General features: G+C 38.4%; 1 protein-coding gene across 6 annotated transcripts; it reads right to left on the minus strand.

Annotated features, from left to right (window-relative positions):
• Window positions 1-229: 229 nt before the first annotated feature.
• On the minus strand, window positions 230-26,344 carry CPSF6 (cleavage and polyadenylation specific factor 6). Of its 6 annotated transcripts, none has more exons than XM_071733435.1 (11): window positions 26,180-26,344; window positions 17,281-17,490; window positions 15,372-15,475; window positions 14,499-14,644; window positions 13,593-13,766; window positions 11,979-12,483; window positions 10,672-10,764; window positions 9,556-9,671; window positions 9,072-9,225; window positions 8,181-8,375; window positions 230-645 (listed from the first exon to the last, which is right to left on the minus strand). In XM_071733435.1, exons 1-10 carry the CDS (start codon window positions 26,237-26,239, stop codon window positions 8,186-8,188), a joined length of 1,752 nt encoding a protein of 583 aa, XP_071589536.1. In that variant the 5' UTR covers window positions 26,240-26,344; the 3' UTR covers window positions 230-645; window positions 8,181-8,185. The 6 variants fall into 6 exon arrangements, with proteins under 6 accessions (XP_071589536.1, XP_071589530.1, XP_071589533.1 ...); XM_071733429.1 differs by having other exon boundaries at window positions 8,181-8,372; window positions 26,180-26,340; XM_071733432.1 differs by lacking the exon at window positions 10,672-10,764 and having other exon boundaries at window positions 26,180-26,340.
• Between the last annotated feature and the right edge of the window lie 888 nt (window positions 26,345-27,232).

Consider the following 27,232-nt stretch of genomic DNA (forward strand, 5'->3'; position numbering starts at 1 on the left):
AGCAAAAGAGCATTAAAGGTTTTCATACCAAAATTGAATGTGTGAGAGCAACATTAGCATGTTTAACTCACTGAATGCAAGATTAGGTTGAGGCATATGCAAGAACTATTGCGATGTTTTTAAAGACAGCATCAGTGTTTTCATCGTAACATTATCTTAAAATATTGCTGAACACAAGACTTTCCCTGAGGTGTAAACATCAAATAACTTGAACAGCTTTACACATCAGCCCCATTAAACAGTTTATTACAACACTACATCTACTGTAATCAGTGGTGCTGTGTACAGACATTATCATATGAACAGTTTAACATGAACAAACTACTATAAAAACAAGCATTTACTTGACTTTTTCCAACTGCTTGCACATTATAATTGTCAAATTTATATAACCAGTAATAAAGTTGCAAAAGCTATAAGGTTTAAATCACACAGGTTTCCCTCAAATAAAACAGTTAAGCAACATAAAAAAGTAAAAGAGCTACTGGTTACCATGTATGCAGATTTGCTTTATTCAGATCTATTCCTGTTCATTTTATCCATGAATCCTTACAGGCTCAGTTCAATCACATGAAGCAAACTGCTGGACAAGCATCTTTCCTTGAAGAATGTATCTTGTCTTGCACGCTGTTCCTCTTCCTTCAGCTGTAATGTGTCAAAATTTGTGATGTAGATTTTGCTAGTCCCCATAACACACAGAAAACTGTTGGCTTATCTATACATACACAAGTCGTGCATTTAATTCACCATAATGTAAGCTAGCACAAAATACCCAGAAGCAGTAGCTACTTGTTTATGCACACAAAAAAATTGTTTTCTAATACAATAGTTAAAAATAACATTAATGTTGTTGTACAACAAAGTTTAAAGATTATATATTTCACAGCTGAAGTATCAAACGATAAAGGAAGAAATAGCTACTGTTCCTGTGACTGATGGAAACATTTATATAGAACACCCCCTAAAGTAAGCGTTCTGCAAGAGTAATGAACAAGCATGTAAGGTAATTTTCCCACAACTAGATTTTTAGATTTTTACATTTTTACCTGCCCCACTGCAGAAATTTTAAGCTGGTTTGACATTTATGTAATGCACTGATTGTATAATGAAGTGGATGGCACACAGCTCAGTAACATTTAGAAGTGCACAGAATCTGATACTAGTAGCTAAAAATTTTCAGCTTAGTGGCAAGCAGGATGGGCTTCACATCTAAATGACAAGAACCCACTTTTCAAATAATACAACAGATTTGGAGATTTCCTCACCTACTTTAGAAAAAAAAAAAACCAAGTCCTACTTCTTACTCTTATCTATTTTGGCAAATTAAGGAACCACACCATTCAGAGTTAATTACGTTAAGAGTTCACAAAATTCTTGGGATGGTATAATTCCATACACTAGATTTCAGTTGAATTCCATTACAAAACAATTAGCTATCCTCATGTCATTATTAATTCACAGTTTCAACATTCAGTTTCAAAATAGTTTAAAATCAAATTACTCAAAAAACCAACACACTGAATTGTTCATTTGAAAAGCAAGACATTTAGAGGAGCAATTTCATGAACATGCACCAGTACACAGCTGTCAAATATTGTACTAGCATAATAATTTCAAAGCAGTTGGGTAAACAAATTACTCATTTTTTGCATAAAGAATTGACACTTTTTTTTCCCTCAAAATTACTGCTGATAATAACTTTAAAACCTAAAACTGGTAGGCTCTGTACACTACAGTATGCACATAAACTAATACAAAGCAGCAACTGGAATGTCTTTTTTTATTCACAGACTTTTTTTCCCAAGTCATGAATGTATAAAGCAGTAACAATTTTTAAGCAGTTCCTTCCCCAGAAAAAAGATTTTCATAGCTGTTACGTATTCTTAAAATTCATTACTAGCAAGTGACAAAGTGCTGCCTCCACAAGAAGATGTGATCAGAGCTGCAAACAAAGTTAACAGAAGCAAACAGGGGAGAACCTCAGGTTTTTTTAGTGGGGAAAAGTATATGACAGCTGTGAGACTGTGTGTCAGAATTTGCTGCTCTCATAGTAACAATTGTTGCGGCAATAATTATGGATCTTGATCACTTCTCTGGAGACAGTTAACAGATCCAAAGCACCACATATATTTTATACTACTAGCATAAGAAAGCTTCAGTTCCTGGGAAAAATCTGCTAGATCTGTAAGGGTACTTATTAAACTATAGGTGCTTTAAAGAATGCATGATTAACTGCACTTATAACTAATATTTTTCATTATAGGCACCTTATGATGGTCAGCACCACACTGAACCTTCCATTTAAAAATCATAACCAAATAAAATCCAAAGAAATGTACATTTTGGTTTCAAGTATTATGCCGCTATTTCTTGGCAAACCCAGAAACCTTTGTGATTCCAAAAGGAAGGAGCAAATCTGTATGGATTATACCTTCAAGCTCAGCCCTTTTCAGTATTCTACAAGCAAGTAGAATATTGAAGAAACAACTTTTTTTAAAGAAAATTAAATCTCTAGTGACTACTTCTTGGCAATGTTGTTTTCCATCTGCCTCAAGCTCATATAAACTATCTGTCCCAAGCATGTGTTAGGTTTGTACAATGTAACACCATACAGCAATCAGTTTCTAAGCATTTCCACTAATAAAACCCAAATTTCAAACTTTTGTTGTTATTTTTTTGTTTAAAAATTAGGGGTTTATGCCAGAACAGTTCACAAATGAAGTCCCAGAACTTAAATGGTCCAACATTTTTGTACTTATGCAAGATGCAACTTGAGCTTTTTTTTTTTTTTCTCCAGACTCTTACAACAAAACCCAGCAGATTGCTTATACATATATATATATATATATATATATATATATATATATATATATATATAAATATATATATAAAGCATCTTGCAGTAGATTTTTTTCCCTTTAATTGCAAATATCCAAATAACCATATGAAAGCTTTAACAGCTTTTCAAGTGTGGCAGTTCCAGAGTAGCTTAAAGCTGTATGTATGCACATACATACACCCATCAAGTTTTGTTATGGCAGTATAATTTCTCTCTGATATTTTCAGAGATTGGATTTTAATCTCCCAGCATGTTCACATTTCAGTAAAATGCATGACACACATTTGTCATTATATCCTAATAGCACCTAAGAATTACTTCACTTAATCCTCCTTTATTTTATTTTATTCTATACATAAAGAAAAAAATACAGAAAAGCAAAATTCCCACAGAAAGTATCAGCTTTAAAGCCAACATTTGTTTTCACTTAACCTACATTCCAGAACACCACAAACCTCCAAATACTGTGATGCCTTAGCTATAACACAGTGAGAAGGAATTTCAAGCTTGACTTTATATTCATCCTTCTGCATGTAAGCTGAGATACATGTGATTCTGCTCACCATACATGTACAGACTATTTTACCACCACTAGCACCTTCTTCCATTTGTTGCATTTTTTTATCCTCTTACTAGTAGTGCACTTACCTGGTACCTAGTGTATAATTTAAGATAACACCAGAACAATTTCCTGATTTTATAAATAATTTTACACAGGAATAAAAAGAACCCTCCCCAACTAGTTTCATTCACTGCATGTCTTTCTCCTGCTATCCCAGCCTGCCTGGTCACCAGAAATAATGGATGAACAGAGAGGTGTGTTCAGAATAGTCAATCTTTAGTTTACAACTTAAAAGGATGTGAATTACTGGCAAATATCTTTCACATTAATATATGAGGAAGACACAAAAAGGTAGATCAGGCTGCCACAGAAAAACATAAAAATGAAGATCTCTCTTTTTTTTTTTATATATATATAAAAAGAAATCTTAGTTCTCAAACCACAATGAGCAAAAGGGAAAAAAATGAAATTGTTCATTCTTTGGAGAACACTGCATCAAACCAACATTTTCACTTGCAAGTAACTTCTTACATTTCAAATGCTAAAAAGCCTTTAAATTTCTTGAGGAACTTTCACACAGCTCAAATTTGTCAAAACTACTGATTTCACAAACAGAAGGAAAAAAGTACAGGATGTGGGAAACACAGAAATGTAAGCATGTCTAAAAGACACCTCAGAAGACAAAATCACAGCAACATGTTAATGGAAACAAATTAATAAATGTTATGCAGTTATGCATTTGAAAATAAACAACAGCCCAAGGTTTTCAGTTTGTCTTTTAAATCACCTAATCACCTTCAAGAAAATTAGAGAAATCACTGAACATTTAAAAAACAAACTGTATGCTTCCATAAAGCACCTGAGTTGCTACAAAATAGGCTTTAATAAACAAATAAAACAGTGGCACTGCTTGCCTCTTTCACTCTATGGTGGATTTCAAATATTGAATCAGATGCACAAGGCATAATTTCTCTGATAAACCCCAGATGCAGTAATATAGTGCCAACCCCACATATGTGCTTCCTCAAAAATACATTATTTTAGAAAAAGAGATAACTTTAATAACTGATTAATTTTAAGATGAAGTGAAATAATCCTAGACAGGTACATATAGCTAGGTCTTGTACAATGCTACCACACGATTCAGTGAAAATTACATCATTAAGTAGCAGCTTATTACTAAATAACTTAGAAAAATCAGCATTTCCTTAGTAATTTACAAGGTTTTTTTTAAAAGACTGCTTTCATACTTCACTTGATGTGGTTGCTAACACAGTTACACAGCCGTTCCTACTTACACAAGCAAAAATATAATGAATTTTAAACTTTCAGTACCATTCCCCCTCCTACTAACAGAAAAAAAAAATTCCAGCCATGTTAGTTCTTAGATTGCTCCAAAGCTGAAACTATTTCAGAGGAGGACAGCAGTTTTTAAAGAAGCATATAAGCCTCAGAATTATTTTGCTTACAGTGGTTTGAGAGTAGAAAAATCAGAGGGGAAAAAAAAACCCATGAAATATGGAGTACAAAGTCTACATACATATCAACTGTTACAATGTTGTGGTTTTGCCTTTGCAGTTCAGTCCAAATCCAGTCGAAATACGAAATAATCAACCAACCCAATAACAAAAACATAAAATGAAAAATTTAACATTCAGCAGTTATAGAAATTCAGACAGATTAAGATTGGGACAATGTATCAGCTAGAAATACACCACTGAGTATCAGTTAAACTGAAAAAAAATAATTCTGTCTAAAAAAAAAGATTCAGGACTCATGCTGATGAAGTTACATTACTATTCTGTTTGTACATATTAATTTTGCTGTTAAACCTTCTAAATATAATTCTACTGGATTCTTAAGTTTTCTTAACTAATACAGATTAGACACTTGTCCTGAATCCATTGTTTTCTTTTGTATTTACAGGCAATCTACAAGCAAGGGCAAGATTTTTTATGGAAACACTCAGTTTATAGTCATTCTATATAATGTAATATCAATGTACATGAAGCCTTACTCAAGAGAAGGCACAAAAATCTTGCAATAATTTAATTTTAACTCATGAAGCGTACAAACAGAAGTGTAAATACCTGCTATGGTACAACTAGACTTTTTAATATTTTTATTATTATAAACACATTTAGTTAGCTATTCCACTTTAACCCATCTCTATAAATGTAATACAGTACAAATTGAATTCCACTGTATACAAAAATGTTCACAATGGACCTTAAAATCCTTCTAAACTAGATGTGTAACACTTTTTAAAAAATGCCAGTACAGTACCACTGTTATGACTACAGGTTCACAATAAGAAGTACAGGTGCCATTCATAGGGAGCAGGCACAGAGGCAATTTCATGTTACCTGGCAAAACATAGTAACATGGGGAGTAGCTCTTTTTTTCTGATATTTATTAAATGACTGAGACTGTTAAATCCATTTATGAGTACCAATCAATGTAAACAAAACAAAAAATGTATGGCAACATACATCTTAGTGAAAATGAAACATACAAACCAGGAGAACTGTATTTGGTTTATAGGCAAGTCTGTATAAATATATAAAAACAGAACTACAATAACACCCTTCTTCATTAAGACAACAAGACAAAATATTCACAACTTAACTTTAAAAAAATACCAAATGCTTTTATTTATATGCAGAATACTAAATTTGCCCTCTAAATCAAGCTATTAGGACCTCTTTTCTTCTTTGCACAAAAGAATCTTACCTAGGCGACCCCTCTGAGAGGTCCCAGCACACAACAATGTTGAAGGATGTCATGTATTTAAAATCCTATCTGAACTGAGACTGAAACCAGAGTCTTGTTTTGAAATTGTACTTATGAAATCATAAAATGCAACCTAATTCTATTGGACATGCTTTTTTAGGGCGACAGGGTAGGGAATCTGTACTTGGCAAAGAAATTCTGTATCTGCATGTACAGTACTAAATACACAAAAATGAAAGCTAGATTAAAAAAGTATGCCAAGGGTTTAAAAAAGAATAACTTAAATTCCAGTTTATTAAGAATTTTTAGCATGCCTTGCTCGTCTCCAACAAAGAAGGAAACATACTCTGGAAATGCAGCCATTACTCAGGTCAATGGTTACCTTCTATTAATAACAACTATGTGCAAATACCACAAGTACTCATTTACCAAAGGTAAAAATCAAGTTCAACAAAAGAAACTACATTTACTTTTGCCAAATCTTTTTTTGTTTGTTCTGGTATTTTAAAATTAAAAAACACAGTTGCTTTTTTATGCAATTGCAGGAATATTTCTACCAATCCATTTTTTATTGCCAAAAGTGGCATTAAGAGATACACACTGCCAACTTTATTTCAGCTGCCACATTTCACCTTCCTATTTAAGCCTCTGATACCTCTTTCTCTAATGGTGTTGCTGCTTTGTGTGTCCCCTGTTAACCCAACAGGGGTAACCCAACCCAAGGCAACATCCCACTTAACACTCAGTAGTCTAAAGCATTTAGTATCAGAATTTTTTCCCTCCCAAAGTGATGCAAAAGGCCAACTGAAAAAACTGACATGTAACTAATACAAAACCATATTTTCACTATAATTTATATGATTTCTAAAAAGTTTTGCTGCATTTAACTTCTGTAAATGAACTTCCATGATCGAATGCCCCATGCAAATCTGGAAATTAAACCTGAGAGTAAACATAAGGAAGTTGGGCAGACAAGACGCGTCTGCAAGCTTCAATTTAAGCACAGATGTAGTGGGAATTTATTCTAAAAAGGGAAAAGATCACTGTGAAGAAACTAATAGGTAGGGTTTTTTCCAACTGTCGAATACAAGGAATCATGGGTAACTGAATTATCAATGCTCAAAATGGTACATTCCATGATGTGATAACATTTCTATGTATTTTAAAGCTCTCAGCAGTACACCGAAAAGAAAGCATTATTTAGCACACTACTCTGGTAGCTATCTGGACATTTGATGCATGCAAAACTGCATATATAATGAAAAAAAAGAACACATTAGTCTGTGAACAACCAGAAAAGAAACAATCCTTGTATCACTCTTTAGAAAATGACTTTACTATTAGAGGAGAAAAGGTATAAAAAACCAAGGTGGTGGGGAACAATTTACAAACCTTATTCAAGGTAACACCTGAATTTAGCTAGAAGACAGAAGATACCAACAAGTCACATTTTATAAGATAAAGAGGAAAATCTGGCTATATTTCCTGTATTTGAATAAATTAATAAATTCCCTCATTGGGGAAAAACAAAACCAAAAATAAAAACCCACTGCCATACCTGTGCAAGGACAGCAACTGTATGCACATGTGCCCCCTGAGTTGAAATAATCCACACATGAAGGGCTAAATGCTGCAGTCCTCACACAAGTAGATTTTAAAATACAAAATTAGTATTTTAAAATACAAAGAAAGAACACAACCGTAAATTTCATATCATCTTTTAACATGAAGAGAGCAGACTTGTCAGCCTGGCTTACTGCTTTTTGAAGAATTGGTTTAATCTCATTTCATAGAGCTGCAAACATTAATAGCATCTGAAATTAATTAGCTGTGGAAGGTAACAACACAAATGTTCCCTCCCTCCCCAGACCAGTTACCTGTTGTTACTCACCTGTGCTCATCTCAGATGCTGCAAGAAGAAAAGGGTTCAGTACATACCGCAGGACCATTGAAATGCAGACATTAACGGTGTTAATGACCCCAAACCTAGAGTAGTTTTAGCAAGTCAACAACATTCCAGCTCAAGATCATGAAACAAATGCTCACCTTCTTTAGCGGTGACGATATTCTCTCTCTCTGTCTCTTTCTCTGTCGCGATCTCTGTCGCGATCGCGGTGTCTCTCCCTCTCACGGCTTCTTTCCCGGTAATAATCATCGTGACGATCTCTGCTACGCGACTTGTGGCGCCTGCTTTTCTCTCGTGACCTACTGTGGTCCCTCTCTCTGGATCGCTCACGTCTTCTAAAAGAAATTACTTCATTAAACTCTCCTTCAAAACTCAAAGGCCAATTTCATACTCGGTTTATGGGTATGGATTCAATTTAAATTAAAAAAGAGACACGAGAGCGTTGTATGTTCACAGTAAAGTCTTTGTGAAGATAAAGATAGCCACCACCTTTTATACCAGCCAAGGAATCAGTTTCAGGTAGTAAGATTTTTAGATTGTGTAGCAAAGAACAACAGGCAAAATCATTCTGCCCAACTTCTTGGGTTTTTTCCCCCAACTCAAGTGTATTTCTACCGTGACAAGTGTGGAAAAAACTTCTTTGCAAAAAACTTCTATTACTTCTATGCAAAACTAAAGCTGGCAACAAAATTTCTCCATCTTAATTTTTCCATGGCAAATTCTAAAAGAAGTTATGCACTGGACATTTTAATTGATAAAGCATAATTCTCTTTTCAAATTTACACACTGCAAGAGTAATGTGTAAGAAAGGATACTAAATAAAACTGAGCGTTAAATCGAAGCTACTCAGATTGATTTTTTAAAAATAAAAGGCAGCTATGTTCAAGAAACCCCAATTTGGTTCTTTCACACGTTTTTGTGTGACTCAGCAAGTGAAGAAGCTGCTTTTGTGACTTTGCTTATTTTCTGTCTAGTCCTGCACTACACTTTTCCTTTCCTAAGTAAGGGCAGATGGAAAAGGAAAGTTTTACCTGGATCCAGAACCATAAGACTTGGACTCAATCCCATGAAGGCAGTCCTGAAGAGAGCTAATAAGTACTTTACAGCGATCATCTGCAGATACTTTGGACTGTTTAATTAAGGAAATTGCAGTTACCAAGGTCTCTATAGCACTTCCATAGTCTCCTGAAAATGATACAAGATCACCATCAGAAAGTTAAGCAAATTAATAAAAACCATTTTCTCTGTAACAGGATTACCATTTTGAGTATCTTTTCTTTAACCACCATTCAGATCATTTACTGTAGAACCAAATATTAAAATACTGTCCAGATAAGTACTCAGAAGGCATTCTCAGAAACTAATGGGTGCACCACAGAGTATCAGTCATAAACTGTACCTAAGTTCAGCCTCCTATTAGGAAAATGTGGCTTTGGGACTGCAAATTTCCTAATAGAAAAACTATAAACTCTTTTTAGCTGGGTAGAACAGCAAACACATAAGAGTTTTACTAACCAGCACTGGCATCTGATACAGCTCTTGAAATGGCACTGCTTGAGATCGCCCTATTCCTATTCATTATTTCTTCAAATTCTGCTTCACTTAGAGGTGTCCTTGCAGCATCCATTTCTCTGCAAACAATAAAACTACTATTTAAAAGGTTAAGAAAAAGTTCAGAAGATATCATTGCAGTTTTAAACATCCAAGTTTGCAACCTTAAGCATAAAGTGACATACAGAAAAGAAAGCAGGATCTGGGTTTGGTTTTTTGTTAAGGACCATGTTACATATAAAAACCTGAAAGCTAAAAAACAAACAAACAAACAAAAGAAAAAAAAAGAAAAAAGTAAAAAAAACCACCAAAAGAACCAATGAAGACATTGCTGTATAGGTAGGACTTATTCTTGTTCATTTATTTGAATAATCAGAAGCACTTAATATTGTGCTTTACAAGTATTTATAAAATCCTTGAAGGTAGGCAAGTACATACTATCCCAATACATGTACATAGGTAATCTGACTTTAAGCAAAATTAGAGATCATTTTTATAACAATACTGGAATTAGAACTATATGATCCTGTTTCCCAGATCTTAACTAAGACCAGAATGCTCTAACTTAGGAAAAAAAATACAGTACGTAGTCTTTAAAGCACTTAATTTTCTGAATGATGCTTCAACACTTTACAGCTCATTTTGTCTTGGTTTTAATTTATTTTTATTTATTTCTGGTCAAGTTCAAGATGTTCCAGTTTGATCTCCAAACTGGTTACAGTAAGGATGAAGGAATAAAGCAGAATCCTCATACTCACTGCACTTTTTTACTTTAATTATTAACTACCTATATAGGGTTTTAAAAGTAACAGAAGTTAACCTACAAAAAAAATTTCCCAAAAGTTTTGCAGTGTCCTATTAGCCAGTCTCTGTATTATATAGAAAATTTTGAGAAATGTGTTAGAGACAAATGTTGAGACTGTTAAACTGGCCCACTGCTTGATATTTCTAGAACAGTGTTAGTCCTTCTGGTAGAAAGAAAATGCAGAATAATAAGCAATGCTATCCTCTTAATTGCAAGAAGTGGAACAAGATCCTATAGCCAGTTTAGCATAAGAGGAAATGTCTAAAAATTCATACCTCCCTGAGTTTTGAGTATTATTTTTCGTGTGCCTCCCATAGAATGGAATATGTAATTTTTCTCTTATGGACATGTTATTTCCAGTGAAACGCCTATGATATATAATTAATGACAATTTAAATAGTTACGGATGATAGTTTTAACATTATTAATGAAAATACTGGACAGTAAGTTATACTGTCCTATTCCCACTCCTTCCCTCCCCAGACATTCTATAAACTGCAGACAACCTCAGTTTTGTCCATTAAAAACAACCAACAGCTTATAATTTTATATTTCAGGCAATTAAGCCAAATGTTTCAATTTCTATAGTTTCTGTATGAACACAGTACGTACAGATGCATGGGTTTTTTTAAAATTTCTGATAAAAGAATAATCAAAGTGTCTTTGCAGAAAACATTTTAAGCAAGAGAAGCGTCTCTCATGGTATAATCTCAACTGAAAAATTCAAATGTTACTATGTAAAAAGTGTCTTTCTTAAAACTAGCTTATCCCAAGATCTTCTGTGACAAATACAAATACGGTGAAAATCAAGAAACAGCAGTAAGAGAGAGATGCTTTAGAGTACAGATGAAAAAGATGTTTCAAACAAGATGTAAAAAACTTGAGAAGTCTGAGAGACTGAAATTCTCTGTCCCACATAGGATTAAGCATATGCAAAGCCACTGCTACAAACACAGCAAGACTGCACCAAATAAGCAGAAGCATCTTTAGAGGAGAGTAAGATAAAACCCTTGCAGTAAATCCATATCTTTTGAGACAAAGACTAAATTTGAAGTGAATCCTGAAAACAAAAAAAGAACAGACAAGCAGAGCTGCTGAAAGATGAAAATAGTATGAGCTTGACATGGCATCTTACTCAACATATGAGCATATTCAAACAGAAGATGCCCAGAGAATTCTAAAAAGACAGCTTGCAAAGCACAATGAAAAAGGTTCCAGTCAGAATTTCAAGTTAAAACAGAAGCACAACCAGAAGCTGCTGCATAAGAAGTGACATATAAGTTTGTATGTAGAACACATGAAATGATGACACTGCCAAATACAAACAGTGAAGACAAACAGTTCAGAGCTGAAAAGGGAAAGTGAGATTACTTGTGTTGCACTTCCAGATTTTCTTACTGCTACAAACATGTTTCTGAGAGATTTCACTGAGAAGTGAAAAGAGGCAAATTAGAAGAAGTTGGGATCCCTTTCAGCCCTACTTTTCATTATTTCTAAAATTTGCGTTTAAAAAGGAAAATCAAATGCTTCCTACAAGGGGTGTCAAAACTGCTACCGAGCACATTACACCAAAAGTACTCACCTCCCAGGTGGCCCATAGTCACCTCTGTCATATGGTGGGGGTCGGCCATAGGGATCTGTCGGAGGTGGGCCACGGCTGTCGGAAGTAGGTATCCCACTATTGGCAGGTGGGGGGAAGAAAGCTGGATTCACGTGTGGTGCAGGTGGTGGAGCACCTGGAGGTGGCCCAGGGAGATGCGGAGGAGGAGCAAGAGTCAGGGGTGGCCCAAGAGGACCGGGTGGACGAGGGGGAAATGGACCCGGAGGTGGAGGTGGACCCTGCTGAGGTGGTGGCGGGCCTGGTGGTGGCCCGTAGCCTGGAACTGGTGGTGGAGGGCCTGGAGGAAGTGGCCCAAGTGGAGGCTGACCAAAAGGCTGTCCTGGAAACAGAACTGGTGGTGGTGGACGGTCACCACGATTAGGAGGTCCAGCTAATGGAGGTGGGAGGACCTGACCAGGAGGTGGAGGGCCTGGTGGGCCTGGTGGACCAGGAGGACCTAAAGGTGGACGTGGGGGAGTTTGTCCAGCTAAAAAACAAAAACAAAAAAAAAATAAACAAAGAAACAACAACAACAAAAAAGAATTAATAAATACAAAGAAATAAAGGTCTTAGCAAAATAATTTAATTTCTTGGGTTTTAAATCTTAAAAAAAAAAAAAAATAGAAAACAAACCTGCAAACAACCCTCACCAAGCAATTTGCAACTTACACAGTATGTGCATGGTCCTGCTTTTAGTCCAATAACTTAGAAAACGTTAAGGTTGCTTGGCTACCAATATCTACAGAGAACAGCATTAGCTTGAAAACTGACAACCCGTGCCCTTAGTCACTTCATCACCTGTTATTATTACCAAACCCCAAGAAGTTTGCAAAAACCAGAAAACATTGCATCCTACATCCTGCAGCAAGTGTTTCAAACGGGGCATAAGATATATATTAAAAATATGGGAAAAGCTGTATTGGAGAAGCTAAAGTAAATGCAGTATCCAAGCCTACTTTCAGATCCTCATTTGTGTTTTTTCAATTTGACTGTGTCCCTTTGACTGTTAACAGACAAGCATTTATTAAATATACTTCAGCTGAAGTGAGAACTTCACTGCAATGCAAGTCTGATTGTTTAACAGAGAACCCCTCTCGTATCAAATACCTGACTAAACATGAATACCTCCTCTTCCAACTTGTGGTACTCTCAGTGGCAACTAACTGACTTGTCAGTGGCCATGAATCAAAGCCTGATTTCTGATGATGTCCAAACTTGTAATGCAGTAAGAAACAGCATTACTTTACATTCTGCAACACAGACATTCTTACCCTGTATAGCAAATCACAAAATCCAAACTACACTGTACTAAACACAAGTTTACTTGCTGACATTATTATAATTTTTTTCATACTTTGAAAATACGTACACTGACAGGTTATAAAGTCTCTAAAAAATGTTATTATATTGTTGTGAAATTTAGAAAGTACAACTCCCCATGTGAATATCAACAAACCAGATGTGAGCACTGATTATAGCACACTACTGAATTTCCTTAATCTTTGTAATTCCCCAAATAAGTATTCCACATTATTACAAAAAAAAAAACCAAAACCAAATTAAACTGAAACTCCACCTGAGAAACTGAAACTTTACCTGGAAAAGGTGGTGGTGGCCCTCCTGGCCCTGCTGGTCCAGGGAATCTGTCTCCACCTGGAATGGCACCTGGAAAACGACCTCGCCCTCTATTACTTGGGGGAAATGCTGCTCTCGAGCTTCCTCCTGGGGGACCAGCTTTACCTTCCCCAGACATCTGTCCAGACTGTGTGGCTATAATGGAAAAGCAAAAGTTTAACTACATAAATCAAAACAGGTTAAAGCTTTTCAACTCTCCATCTGAAATTCTATGCAGTGCTGAAGTATGACCTTACGAGCACCGACTTCCTCCTGGCTACCCAACCCTGCAGCTTTTTGGGGAGAAAGAGTGCTTTGCTAAAATATGGCAACATTCCAGTATTCCCATGATAGTGGAATAGCACCTGGGGAGACAGTCAGTCCTTCCTTTAAGGCAGCCCAAGGCCACGAAGAAACACATTTACACATCAGGCCTGGGAGTCACAAGACAAGATGCTGGAGGAAAGCACTACACAGAATCTCTCCTAATATAGGCATCAGAATTTAATCCGATTTGTCTACAAGTGTTAAACTTCTACATGCTGTTGTGCTTTATAAAAAAACAAAAATTAATACAAAAAAAATAAGAAAGCTTCTCTAACTGCAAGATACAAGTTTCACAAAGCTGCTTTTTTTTTTTTCAGACAGTACTCTCTCTTGCCAAAACAACAGATCTTCAGTATACAGTGGGTTGGTTTGTTTAATTTTTAAGAGGATCATCTCTCAACAAAGCTTTCAACGAAGCTCCAGCACCTTACTGGACTTACTTTATAGCTATTTTAAACCATGTAGATGCTATCAGGTACTGAGAGAAAAGCCTCCATTTATTCCAGAAGCCTTTTGGGATAAATATCTATTTTTCCAAGACAGTACATGAGAAAGGCTTACTTTTCCTTGACTGCATTTCAAACTGACTCAGAAATTGTTTATTGCACGGAGTCACAACAGGATTCTGCCCATGCAATTCTCTTTTAGGCAACAAATCCATCAGCTTTTTGGAGGATGCTTCTGATCCCACACCCACAAGGGCAAACCTGAAAGAAAGAAGGAAAAAAAACAATTACACCACAGTTTTTCTACTTGCTGGATATCCTGATGCCTCCTGAAGAGGTTACACACACAGCAAAAGAATACTCTAAAACTAAATACAAGCAGTCTCACAGGTCTTAATCCAGTTTCTAAACAAAACTAATAACTTATTCTAGTATATATAAAAACCATCACAAGTACAAGATGCATCAAAATGTATCACAATGAAGGCAGTTTTTAGTAGAATGCAAATACACTATATACAAATTCATATAATCAAGTCATTGTTAAGCATTGTTAAAAGGAAACAGAAAGGCACATCCATTCAGGAAAGATCAGGTTGCCAATGAAAAATGGGCTCAAGTGTTTATTTTCAACATTTAATGGAAAATAAAGCATATAAAGAAAGATTTCATAAAGGGGACTGGGAGGCCAGTATTTACACTGAGGAACAAGTATCACCATCACACTAACTGAAATCTAGAGTCTTAATGAAGATTACAAACAAGATTTAACTCATAAAATAATCAGAAATATAACACCATCATATTTATGCTTGAAATGTAAGTCATTAGTATGACACTATACACCCAGTCATTGTTGGGTATCAGTAAACAAAGACTATCAGTTCACATACTGACAGCTATAAAAAATGAGAACTCTTCCCCCATTTCCACCCTCATAACCTTCAGTCCAGCTACAGGAAAAAAAAAACAAATTACAAGTTCTTACCCTTTAGACTGGCCATTAGCACGATTTTCAAAAAATTTAATCTCCAAAATATCATTTACCCCCAGTGAATGAACAGCTTCAGTTAAGTCTTCATCTGTTGTCCACTGAAAAATATTTTTAATATTAAACTATGAAACCTGATCTAAAACACCATGAAAAGGGCAACAAAGTTTTCCATGCTTTTTTTCTTTCATTTGATGTGAAATTGGTAAAGAGGAACATTGTATTCAGACTGGCAATATCTTCTGAATTTGCAGAGCAGTCATTTATATTTTACATTTATCAGAAAATCAATTTTAACAATATACACACTTCCCCATACGCTGTAGTGCAACAACAACTTCACAAATATACCAGCTACAGTCTGCCCCCCCCAAAATTGTATTTTACTAACTTCTGTTTTCTCAGAATACAAGGATTCAACTGAACTATTTCAGTAACTGTTACTTTTTCCACAGTTGATCCATTTTTTCCCCTATTGATTCTATTACTTCTGCATAAAAGTCAATTTTAAACATGGTATTAATGAGGTTTTCTTCAACAGAACTACTAACAGTTTAATTATTTGCACAAAAATCCCAGTATTCACAAAGACAAGAAACGAGTGCAGAAACTACAACTAGAAACAACTACTTCCACTTAATCAAACCTACCTGCTGTAACTTCCTATTAATTATTCTGTAACATTTAACAATTTTAATAATATCTGAAGATACACAAATACACCAATAGTTAGGGTTTTCTTCCTACTTCTGTGACTCTACCTCCTCTTTAAATCTCATGAGAAGTGCAAACCAGGAAGTCAACAAATCACTGACAGATAAACTTGAAGAAAACAAACACAATAGCAATGCTTAATTAAATAAATGCATTTTTTGTGGATTACTCCATTTCTGAAGGCAATTAATGAGGAATGGGCACAAACTGATGCACACTGGGCCTCTTGCTTTAGAAGCCAACATTTGACTTGGATGAGTTCAGCTAAATCTGTGCATTTTACTGATTCTATTCATACATTTTAGAATAGTACAACTGTTAAGTCAAACGCTCCTTAACTTATCTATTAGCTCCTGAAATTAGGATACTGTAATAAAAAAATAACCTAATCATCCCTAAGACATTTGTTTCCAAGTTTAGCACTAGTAAGAAATTTATCACATGTTAAAAAAAAAAAAATGAGTAAGAACTTCTCATACACGGACTGTTTTATTTCAGGTAATGAATATTAACTCAAATTAATTTAGCTACTGATCAACTCTTGCACTTTGCTTAACTGAAATTGATTGTAAAATGCTCTAATGCTAGCAGAAGTAATTGTCTTAAAGGCAATTGCCATTCAGTGAATTATCCCAGACCTGTTACTCCTGGGACAGCAGAAATAAGCCTCCAGGCAAATACCTGAAAACAGTTTTGTTTCTGGAGCAGCTGCCCTGGAAAAAGCTAAGTGAAGACAAAAAGCTGAAAAGTTTTTATCAAGAGAAACCTTCCATATTCCTTTTTAAACTTTTTAAACTAAAAACTTCAGCAAGAATTTACTAAAAAAATAGGTTTGTTCAGTAGCCCTGAAGTCTCTGCAGGCATAAAGTATTTGATAGCTTAAAGTTCATTCTCCTGTCTTGCTCAGCTCGCTGAAAAACGTTCGATGGAAAGCACAAATACCCCTTGATAATACTTAAAATACAGGACTTTGAAGTTTGTATTTACTGAACATTTCCTCAGTTTTTTTAGACATCAAGACAGCTTCAGACAGGTTTACTAATTTCCAGGTAAAAGAAAAAAAATAAAGTACTTGATTTGCTAGCCTCTTCATATCTTATATATAACATTTTCAAGCCAAAATATTTACAAGTAACGATAACCATAATTTAAAAATTCCTGGCTGAATCCTAAATAGTAAAAAGATACATACCCAAGTGAGATTTCCAATGTACAAGGCAATTCTTTTTCCAGTATATGTATAGACAACATTTGGTGCAGCTCCTTTACCTACATCATCCCCAACAGATGGTGGGAGAGAATCCATGTAATCACGATCTTCTGGGGCATCTCCATTATTTGCAGATGGAGAAATTACATCATCATATAAATCAATCTGATCATGTCCACCATATTCAGCTTCCTAAAACACAAAACACAGCTTGTTATACTTCCCATTAAACACCTGAAACAAAATGCTGTGATAGCTGCCACATTCTACAGTCACAGTAAGGCTGATCCAACACACCCATGCAACCCTGCTGAAAAGCTAACCCCAATTTTCATCCACATTTAAATACATAAAATTCTTATTATTTCTATTATATTCTAAACTGACAAAGGGAAAAAAAACCAACTCTCCTGGCCATTCTTCTGCAATACTTTCATTAAATTAAAATAATAAGTAATCGTTAAAATAAATTAAATGCTTCCATTAAATTTAATACACTAAAGAGTTTGTATTTGTTATACACCAATTTGTTATACACCAATTTATACACAGGCTATAGAGGGACCATGGCTGCCTCTGGAATGTTTTGGATCAGAATTCATCATGGGGTTTCTGTAGAGCATCACCCTCTTCTCCCTTGGGTTGGTACAGGTTACAGCACAGTGCTCACCAAAGCCCTGGATTCCTTTGAGGGCTAATAAAAATGAGAGTTTCTTGAGCTCTGCTTCAAGTACCCAGCAATTACATCCTACCTGCTCAATGGGAACAGGTGGGTCAAGATCAGTGTGGTAGGAGTATGTGGTCCAAAAGGCCATTGAGCCTGAAGCAGGCTGTTCCTGTGTTAGGCAGACTGAGAGGCCTGAGCACTGACTGCCTCGATCTGCTGATGTGCTACTATCAGGCTGTATTTCTTTTTACTACAGAAGCAGCTGTCCTGTCAGCCCTATGTTGACTAAACATAATAATTATCTCCTTCACAAAAAACACACAAATACTTTAAAAACACAGTGTAACTTTAAGTGGCAGGATGGTTTAATTCAAATTATGAATGAAGCTGAGTACTGTGTATTTGCCTTCAGGAACTATTTTTTAAACTTACTTTTAGATTTTTTTTACACTTCTTTTGATACTAAAGTCCACCATGGGATGCTTTTTTACTGTCCTAGCAATCATTTATAATCAAACAGCTCATTGTGTGTGTGAGAGAGGCCCCATCAAAAGGTCTACTGGCAGGAATGCAGTAACCTCTCAGTGAGGAACCGTGGTCCAACAAAGCTTAGGAGAGCCTCTTTTATATTGCCTTTCACAGGTTTCTTTGCCAAATACAAAAGCTGGACTTCAAAAGCCTGCAGAGGGTTCCTCAACCCTTCCACCCTGATCCACACAGAAACCACCTCATTGGCGTTTGATATTAGAGATACTTCAGCTCCCACTGTCTTTCAAATTTGTGTCCAGAAACCCACACAAGCATCCTGCATAAAACAGTACAAGATACCAGATATGTTGACTAGAGAATGAAGCTGGATTCCACAAAAAACAGGCTACAAAGCTGGCAATCATGGTTCAAAAGCCAATATATCCACAGCCATTGTCAGATGATCAGTTGTCTTGAAAATATGAACATTTTTAATTGCTACTCATAAGGAGAAAGAATCACTAAAATGTAAAATCAGATAAAAAAATTTAAAAAACAACACAAAAAGCAAAATACAAAATAAAAGCTACATTTGCATTCTCAATCAAGTAGATTTGATGCTCAGTAAACTGCTCTGTTCCACTACATGCTAAACTACAACAAAAAAATTCTCTTACCTTAAGAGAGATTATCACTAAGTAAAGGATAAACTAGCCTGTTCAGTTCTGTCTCATTTTGATTCCTCCTATCATCATAGCTAATGAAAGCAGAATCACAGAATGAATCATGGAATGGTTAGGGTTGGAAGGGACCTTAAAGATCATCCAGTTCCAACCCTCCTGCTTGGGGGTTCAAAGAACTGCCTGAGACAGGCCTAAACATGACATCCTATAGCAAGATTAAGGATGATGTCACAAGACAATCAAGGAAATCCTCTTGCTAACCATGCAGTTATTCTAGTCATCTGTGTGTATGGATGATGACTTCAGCCAAGCAGAATTTGGTCTTGGTAGACAGATCCAAACAGGCAGCCACCAGTCTTACAGCCATTGTACACCAACCTTTTTCTCTGAGAAGGCTGAGATCGGAACTACCAGAATACCACAACAGGCAGCAGTCCACAGCTCTGCTGCACTTCCCTAGTGGCAAGAAACTCTTCTGAAACAGATGAAGTTTCTATCACATAGCCTTTCAGGTAACCATCAAAGCAGGGAGAGAATTATTAAGGAAGCACAGTAAATTTGGGGGGGAGCAGGGAGGAGGCAAAGTGCCCAGTAGCGTCAACGCTTTAATTTAAATTAATAAAGACACAGTAAAAAACCTGATGCTGTTCACCATAATCTCTTCCCCCTTCATGCTGGTTTTGCAGCCAAAATGCAATTCTTTCAGTTAGCAGTGTGGTTAGATGATTAAGAACAATCTGAGTCAGCAACTGCAAGTGTAGATGGAAGACAAGTGTCTCAACAGTTGTTGCACAAGATCCAACAATCCTTCCTCCTTCATACCTGTGCCATGGAAACTTACCTGAACACACCCTTCTTTGCAGAAGAGTAAGAAAAATAACACAGGAAGTGTTCCTTCTCTAGTCCCAACTATTTAAACAAATGCTCTCCCTTTACCAGAAACTGTTTTTTACCTCTTCTGATTTCCTTAGCTAAGAGATGACCATAAAGTATGGGGTTAAACTGTTTCTGCTCAATTACAGTCATTCACAATCTTGCAGATAAACATGCTGAGAAACAAAGTCGGCATCATTAGTCTGGCCCCCTCTACAATCAAATCAGAATAGAAATACATTTCCAAAGCCCGTATTTTAACCAGACCAGCCTAAAATACTGTATCATTTATTTACTCTGAAAAATCAGGACTGAAATTCCACATTGTGTGCTATTAAGTGGGACTGACTAAATAAAAAAGATACAGAAAAGATATGCTCTCAGAGATCCATGCCAGACTAGCTGTTACACTTCCAGTTACTCAGCCCTTCCTCAATATTCTGTTTTAAGAACTGTTTGCAGTGTTTCGCAACATTCAAATATGAAAGCCATAAACCCATGAAACATCACAGTCATGTCCAGAAGGGACAAATAAATGTTATTTTTTTGTTTTTGGAACTTAGCAGCCATACTCCTCTAAGTTGCAGAGAACCAGTCACTCCCTTATCCAATGCTGCTGTGGAAATAGTTTCTGCTTTTAAATAAAATTTATTTAAGCTACACATGCATCTCTGAGGCTTGCTTTTTGTGCACAGCAGTGTTCACCTGAAGAGCTAAACAATAAACTACCAAAAAGATATTCTAAAAGTGATGCAGATAAAATTTCATGATAAAATATTTGTATACTTTCTGAAAAAAAAAAAATTCATTTAAGGAAAAGCAAAATATCAGCTTCTCCCTTATCACTCTTTTCATTCAAGTTACGACGTTTACGGTCAAAACTTGAAATACACCTAAGTATCCTAACTTTTTTTAAAAATAAAGGTTTGTATGAATAACAAGTTAAAGAGATAACCAAAAATCTTCTTGCTCTCCTTTAACTATCCAAACACACAAACTGGAACCTTAACAAATCAGCAGGCCTTTGATGTTTTTAAAATAGCACACTGCCTGTGGCAGAAAGAGGCACATGGAACGAGTTTGTTAGACCGTAAGAGTCACATTTACTACACAGGCCCAAACACTCTCAGCTCTGCAACTGGCACACCACTGAAATTTATGCAGCCTGAGCCCTTGTTAAACAGCATCACTAAAAACTCACAAGTAGTCAAAAGTACAAATTAAATGTAGGTAGTATTGCTGTCTGCATTAGAACAAAGCTGTGGCACCAAATGAGACAGTCTGAAGTTTGTAGTTTGGTATTTGCAAACATACAAAGGTTATCTCTTCCCCAGACCCCTTTCAGCAGAGGAACAGAACTGATGAAATACATATGCAATAAGGTATTGCACATACACTTTATAAGAAATGCATGTCTGCCAGCTTGTGTCTTTTTATGACCAGGACAGCTCTGACCTTCCGAGCAGAGATTTATTATATAATGTGTCCATCCCCTCCCATAATGAGACAACAGTCTTCTTAATATAAAGGCTATTTTTAATAACTTGTTTTATGTGGCCGTTTAATGGTGACTTTTATTACTTATTGCACAAAAAATATTGCAGGGGGATGGTCCACCTCTCGCATCAAAAATAAGCTCTGTGCTACAGACAAGAAATCAAGTAAACAACTAACACATTCCTAAGTATCTGTAGCCACAGATGTTTCCAGATAATTGGCCATTTATCTGTTCACTCCCTCTAAATCACTTTTATTATTCAGTTACAAAATACAGAGTCAAAACCTCTTTCATTTCTAATTTGTTACCATTTAAATATCAAGCTAAACACTACAGGCACGTTTTGACATATCCACAATGCAACAAGGCAAGTATACTTCCACGAGTTTAAAACAAAGCAAGGCCTTATTCCACAGTGTTAAAATAAGAGATCCTTAAATTGTTTCGTATCATGAAACAATTGAAATTTCGTATCATGAAATCAATGAAAAAATAGGGGTCATGCATGACCCCTATTTGGTCAGATGGATTTTGATACACATGTTTAATAAAAACAGGAGTTTTTACTGCTTAATTATGTCCATGCAGGTATGTTTAAAAAACAATCTTGGGAAACACAAAGCTCATCAGAGAACTTGACAATGCACGGTCACCTCCTCAAGACTGCAGCAAAGTAACCCAGCTTGCTGGCTGAAGTTGCAGGCAAGCTGGAGTCAGACCCAAGCTGGCCTCACGCAGGCTCCTCATTATCTCAGGGTCATGCACAATGTTATGGGTTTTTGTGCACAAAACCCCACCCTAATATTTGCTAAAATGCCCCCGACATAACTGCGGTCTTCTGCCACCAAGAGACTGCCAGCCTCAGCCATTTGTATGCAGATAATGCAGTCCTCATGTGCAGCACAGCAGCTCCCTTTCCTAAACATCATGTGCAACATGTGTAGGGAGATGGTGGAAGTAAAACCTGCCATTCAATACCTATTTCCTCTTACAGGTCCCATGCAATGTATGCAGGAAGTATTACACTTAACAGGACTCTTGTCTCAAAACAAGGCTTTAAACAAATATGAAAGGCTGGTGAATGAGGAAGCCAGCTTAGAAGAACAAAACAGAAAATGACTCAACAAGGTTCTGAAAATAAAAAAAAAAAAAAAAGCACATTTTTTTAAACAAATAAATACAACTGGGAGCTAAACTTATTAAAGCTGTAAGCCCGAGGATGAAGAATACAATTCGGATGGACAATAAGTTAATGAAAGAATATGAGGCAACACAGACATAGTCTTGATGAACTCCAGATGGAATTGGAAAGATGCATTTTCACTAAAAAAGGTCTGACTTCAAGTCAAGTTAGTCAGTTCACTGCAACCAATACTAAATACAGCCCAAGACAGTTTTCAGTTGTCATCCATCTAAGCCAGCTTGGTCTTTATTTTGCCCCTATAACCTGTGGTTCATTTAGCACTAATCAAGCAGAACATCCCTCCCCCACTTCTCCAGGAAAAAGGCATTTTAAAAAAAACCCAGAAGAGCCTCAGGGAGGAGTACCTTGAGCCTCGGAGCAAGATAAAACAACCGAATGAGGCTCATCCAGCCACAAGTCCTAAATGACCCATTTACTATAGATGCAAACAAAAGGTTTGTCCCAGCTTGGGTGTAAGTACGGTTATACTGCACTCAGAATAACAACAAAGCTACACAGTGTATTTTTCATTCCCTGCTACAGGCAAAACTAGTGGAAAGAGTTCCTACAGTCCAACTCAAACAAATATTGTTAAGTGAAATTACCATAGCACGACACAGTCAAGAACCAGTAGCTTACTTTTCCTTACAAATCTGGTGTTCCATAAAATACCTGCTATATAAACAAATGCATTATGCAAATTTTCTCCCTACAGCATTTTCTCAACTCTCATCTTCAACCATCCACAGATAGACAGAACCATGTCCTGTCATATCAATTTAAGCTGTCAAGCTTCAAATCAGAAACAGTAACTCATTAATAGAAGCTTCTATAGGACCCATCACAATTAGAGGTACTAAGTATTACTGCAGACAGTACCTAGCTTGCTTTCATACCTGACAGAAGGAAATGGGAAAGTGTTAATCACTCACAATAAAACTTCCTATTTTAAAGTAATATTGTTCAACTGAGCAGGGCCTAAGACAACATGAAAGTCCCAAAAATGAAGCTTGGAAAAGAAAAACAGCAAATTTTTTCAGGCAAAACCAAACCAAAACAAAGCCAAGTTGATGGAAAGGGGGCACTAGTTTTTTTCTTGCTTTTCTGCCCCAGCTGCCAGGCAGAAAAGGACCTGGGGATGGTCTGCAGCCAGGTGAATGCGAGCCAGCAGTGTGCCTGGGTAGCCAAGGAGGCCAACAGCATCCTGGCTCTTATTCAGAATAGTGTGGCCAGCAGGGCTAGGGAAGTGACTGTCCTCCTGTACTCAAGCATTGGGGAGACCATACCTTGAGTACTGTGTTAATTCTGAGCCCTTCACTCTAAGAAAGACATTGAGATGCTGGAGAAGGTCAACTCAACTGGTGAAGGGCCTAGAGAACAAGCCCTGTGAGGAGAGATTAAGAGAACTGGGAATGTTTAGTTTGGAGAAAAGGAGGCTGACAGGAGACCTTAGTGCTCTCTACAACTGCCTGAAAGGAGGTTGTAGGGAGATGGGTGCTGGCCTCTTCTCTCAAGTGAAGAATGACAGGACTAGGGGAAATGGCCCAAAGTTGCACCAGGGGAGGTTTAGCCTAGAGATGAGGAAGAATTTCTTTACTGAGAGTGGTTAGGCATTGGAAAGGGCTGCCCAGGGAGGTGGTGGAGTCACCATCCCTGGAAGTATTTGAAAACCATGCAGATGAGGCACTTCAGGACATGCTCTACTAGGTGATACAGATATTGATACATGTATTTTATTGGAGGGGGGATGCCGATAGTTGGACACAGTGATCTTAGAGGTCTTTTACAACTGTGACAAGTCTGTGATATTTTGCAAGGTTCATAAACTAAGGAAACAGACTGCAGGAACTAAGGAAGCCTTCCTTGCATCATGGCTAGTGGGAATATCAATAGTAACCACAGCCTTAGACCAGGACGATGTGAGTGCAAGCAAGAGAGCATCCCCAACACTATTCTTCTGGCAGTATCTGCATCATACAGCACAGAGCTATTCTACTCTCAGGGCTTCAGCACACATGAATTTATGCAAACACTACTGGATTCAAATTAGTTATTTCTGAAGAACTTGATCTGTTATCAGTGTTTCACCTAGGACTGGAATAAACCCAAGTTATTAAAGCGAAGAATGCACTCTTGTACTACAATGTATCTGTGCTAGAGCTTACCCCAACTAAATTCATATAATGTGTCTTCAGAAGTAAGGCAGAAACCGTCCTAATGTAAACAAAGTACAAATCACTCCTCTCCATCATCTGCTCTCTCATATAACATTGTTTTATAGTACACCTTTATGAGATTACTAATCTTCTGAACCAATAAATTTCTAAACAATTAAAGTTTCCTGAGACGGTCATCAGCTGCTATCCAAATTTAACTGACTTCCATAACCTATTATCTACTTCCCAGTTGTCTGCAGAGAAGGCAGGCACACAGTCGGACATCACTCGGCAAGCCCAATACATATGTTGAAACGCGGGTGTTCTCGGTTATTTATGTTCTAGGGCAGGAACAATGCAATCTGGGGCAACACAACCTGCAGACGTGCAAAAGCCACAACCAGGACAGATGGCACGCAAAACTCTTATGAGCACCAGGTCTGGGTAGGCAAGTAGGCACTCAGCTTTTTGGGCAACATGAGGGGTAAAAAAAACAAACAACGAGGGAAGTGGACTACTTATAATCCAGGAAAGTTCTTTTTACTTCATTCACGCTTCCTCACTACAATAGAGCTCCTACCCTAAAGAAATGCTGCGCGACTTTTTTTTTTTTTTTTTTTTTTTTAACAACTAGGAGATAACAAGGAATTAAAAAAAAATTTTAAAAAAAAAAGAAAAAAAAAAAAAAAGGACGAAGCTGCACTAATTCTGCCCCCCTCGCAACGAGCGGCCGAGAAACTGCTACCGCTCGGCGGCTTTTTGATCCCCTGCGAACAATGGCAGCACTGCCCCTCCGCCGGGAAGGAGCGGCTGCTCTCCCCACCGCATCCAGGAGGGTTCCGTCCTTTGCGGCCTCCTCCGCCCCGGGGCGGCAGCGCGATCCGGAGCCGCTCCTCGCGGGCCCTCCCGAAAGGAGGGAAAAAGGAAAGCAGGGAGGGAAGGAAGGAGAGAGGAAGGGAGGGAGGGAGAGAGGAAGGGAAGGAGGGAGGGAAGGCGCTCGGCCCGGCGCCCTCTCTCACGCCCTACCCGCCAGCAGCGTCCCCTCAGACCGCGGCCGGGAGGCGCGGCGCTCCCCGCCAAGCCGGGCCCCGATTACCCCCCCCGCGGGCCGGGCCTGAGGCGCGGTCCCCTCCCGCCCCGTCCCGTCCCTACGCCGACCCGCGCACTCGGGCGGTGACGGGAAAGCCCAACGGCGGAACTAATCGAACAATGGCGGCAGCGCTGCCCGGCCCGGCTGCCGCGCTCAGGGCCCTGCAGGCGGCGCGGCGGCGAAGGCGGCCGAAGGAAGGGAAGGGAAAGAAAAGGAAACGAAGGGAGGGAGGGGGCCGCGCCGTACCCGCCGGCCGCGCGTACCTGGTTGAATTCCTCGCCCACATCGGCGTAGATATCGATGTGGTCCACGCCGTCCGCCATGATCCCGCCCGGCCGCGCCTCGGGCCGCCGCCAGCCGCGCCCGGCTCCGGAGCCGCCACCGCCGCCGGGAGGGAGGGGGCAGCGAGCGAGCGAGCGAGGGGCGGAGGCGGGGCAGGAGGCGTCACTTCCGCGCCAGGGGCGGGGGGGCTTCCGGCAGCTGCAGCGGTGGCGGCTGCCGGGGGTTGCGGGTTTAGTCCCGTCCTGTCCGGTCCCGTTCCGCTCCGTCCCGCTCCGCGGTGCCCGCCGCTCCCTTCCCGCCGGGGCCGCTCCCCGCCCCTCCGCGCCGCTGTTGTTGGTTGCGTGACCGCGTTAGGCCGAGGGGTCGCGGCGCTTGCGAGGGTGTTCAGCCCCCTCCCTGTAGCGGGTGTGCTGCCAAGCGGCTGTAAGGGAGTGGGGGGTCTTGTGTCTGGTGGGCTGGGGGTCAGGCGAGCTGTGGTGGGGTCCCTGCTGGTGATTCTCGCTCAGCCTCGCTGCCTCGGCTCCCAGGAAGGGGCTGCCGGGGCGGCGGGAAAGCGCCTGGGTCGCTTCAGAGCCGAGGGGTTTGGGGAACGAAAGGAAGCAGAGCCCCGCATCCTCAAACCGGGGGTGAACGGGATGGGGTCAGGAGCAACAGGGGAAAGGGCATGAACGTGTGGTTGTCCTGATGGCTTTATCCAGAGCCTGAAAGTCTCTTGATGCTCCAGAGTTGGGTTTTGACATCACGAAGTGAAGAAAATTGTTGTCAAGTCATGGTATTTTATTCCACCACCACCAACCCCCCTACCCACGTTCAGAACTGTTAGGGTTGCAAAGACAGCTCTAGATTACTTTCTAATGCATGTGCCTATTACCCAGATTCACGTTTCAGATTCAGGTGATTTCGAAACCAATGAGCATCTCCTGGAGCATAATGTTCTACATTATAGATTGTGTTCTGCATTGTACATTATGCTGCACATCCAAAAATAAAGCTGCTTTTTTTTTACCCTATCATGAGCTGACAAGAAGAAGGTT

This window comes from Heliangelus exortis, chromosome 1 (assembly GCF_036169615.1).
Source record: "Heliangelus exortis chromosome 1, bHelExo1.hap1, whole genome shotgun sequence".
Classification (NCBI taxonomy): domain Eukaryota; kingdom Metazoa; phylum Chordata; class Aves; order Apodiformes; family Trochilidae; genus Heliangelus; species Heliangelus exortis.

What these genes read in the sequence shown, in the direction of transcription:
- CPSF6 (XM_071733435.1), bottom strand. Translation starts at nt 26,239, where the DNA reads ATGGCGGACGGCGTGGACCACATCGATATCTACGCCGATGTGGGCGAG. An exon ending in GCTAATGGCCAGTCTAAAGG is followed by an intron (nt 14,645 to 15,371) that starts GTAAGAACTTGT and finishes TCTTTCTTTCAG; the next exon opens with GTTTGCCCTTGTGGGTGTGG. An exon ending in GCCACCACCACCTTTTCCAG is followed by an intron (nt 12,484 to 13,592) that starts GTAAAGTTTCAG and finishes TTTGTTTTTTAG; the next exon opens with CTGGACAAACTCCCCCACGT.